Source organism: Eimeria tenella, genomic scaffold (genome assembly GCF_000499545.2).
Source record: "Eimeria tenella Houghton genomic scaffold, Eth_scaff119, whole genome shotgun sequence".
Taxonomy (NCBI): Eukaryota; Apicomplexa; class Conoidasida; order Eucoccidiorida; family Eimeriidae; genus Eimeria; species Eimeria tenella.
The window spans coordinates 30,420-31,897 of NW_013541484.1; the positions used below are offsets into that span (position 1 = coordinate 30,420).

General features: G+C 52.8%; 1 protein-coding gene across 1 annotated transcript in view; it reads right to left on the reverse strand.

The window, feature by feature from the left end:
- The window catches only part of ETH_00012515 (calcium/calmodulin-dependent 3', 5'-cyclic nucleotide phosphodiesterase, putative), a gene marked incomplete at both ends in the record, with an annotated part of 10,412 nt that overhangs the window by 4,304 nt on the left and 4,630 nt on the right, over positions 1-1,478 (reverse strand). Inside the window, 2 exons of the mRNA XM_013373037.1 lie at positions 389-688; positions 801-1,101. Coding sequence (XP_013228491.1) covers positions 389-688; positions 801-1,101 — 601 coding nt within the window. The remainder of the gene's footprint in view (positions 1-388; positions 689-800; positions 1,102-1,478) is intronic.

The window sequence follows — 1,478 nt, forward strand, 5'->3', positions numbered from 1 at the left end:
ATAAAAAGGAGACAAAAAAGAAGATAAGAAGGAAATAAAAAGGAGACAAAAAAGAAGATAAAAGGAAATAAAAAGGAGACAAAAGGGATGAAAAGGAGGAGATAAAAGGAGACAAAAGGTGGAGAAGATAAAAGTAAAGTGGAGACAACAAGAGGACACTGGGGAGACAAGAAACGAAGAGAGGGGAGAGACAAAAGGGCGGCAAAACGAGGCAAAAAGGAGACAAAAAGCAGAAAATAAAAGACAACAAAAAGACAATAAAGAGGCGAAAACTGTAACCGAAAGGAGACAAAAAAGATGCAAAAAAGCTGCAGAAGAGACAAAAAAGCTGCAAAGGAGACAAAAGGAGACGAAAGGAGACAAAGGAGGCGAGGGCGTGAGTGCGGACTTGTCTCCTCGTCCGGCTCTGCGTCGGAGTCTCCGCTGCCGCTGCTGCTGCCGCCGCTGCCGCTGCTGCTGCTGCTGCTGCTGCTGCTGCTGCTGCGCCGAAGTGTCTCCTTCTGGACGCGCTGCTGCCACCTCTTGAAGGCGGAGTTGACCGCCAGAGTCCCCTGGGCCCTGACGAGCTGTCTCCGAATTTCAGTCTCCTTTTGCTTCCGACTCTGCTGCTGCAGCGACCAGTCCAGCAGCTTGCTGATGTCTCCGCGCGCGAGGGCCCCCAGCGAGGCCCTGCTGCTTTGTGTCTCCTCTTCAATTTTCGAAAAAGAAAGTCCAAGTCTCAACGCAAACTCCACAAAAGATCCCGGAATAATGTCAAGTCTCAAGTGGACAACGGCGAGTCCGAGGGCCTCCGCGAGCACCTTCAAGAAGTAGCTGCGTTCCTCGTAGTTGATGCCCCTCCCGCTGCTGCTGCTGCTGCTGCTGCTGCTGCTGCTGCTGCTGCTGCTGCTGCTGCGGGGGCGCAGCAGCCGCGCTGCTGCACCTGACGAATTGGGGGTGTTTGTTGGGGTGCTGGGCCGTTTGCTCGATGGCCTCGAGTTCGGCCAGCAGCGGCTCGACGAGGACTTGGAGAAAAAAAAGCTGATTTTGCGCGAGGCTTTGGTGGGCCTCTCTGTTGCAAACTGAAGACACCGGCAGCTTCAGCCGCCGCTCCGCGTCGCCCTGCAGCAGTCCAGAGAGTTGAAAAGAGTTAAAAAGAGTTAAAAAGAATTCAAAAGAATTCAAAAAATTAGAAAAAAATCCAAAAAATTAAAAAAAATCCAAAAAATCCAAAAAATTGAAAAAAAACTCAAAAAGTTGATTTAGATGCAGCCAGCGAGGGCGGGCGGGGGTCGCGGATTTCGCATGCATGCGCAACAACCTGCTGCTGCTGCTGCTGCTGCTGCTGCTGCTGTTGCTGCTGCTGCTAGGAGTAAGACGTGGCACTGGAGCTCCGTGGCAGCAGCAGCTTCAGCAGCAGCAGCAGCAGCAGCAGCAGCAGCAGGTTGTTGCGCATGCATGCGAAATCCGCGACCCCCGCCCGCCCTCGCTGGCTGCAT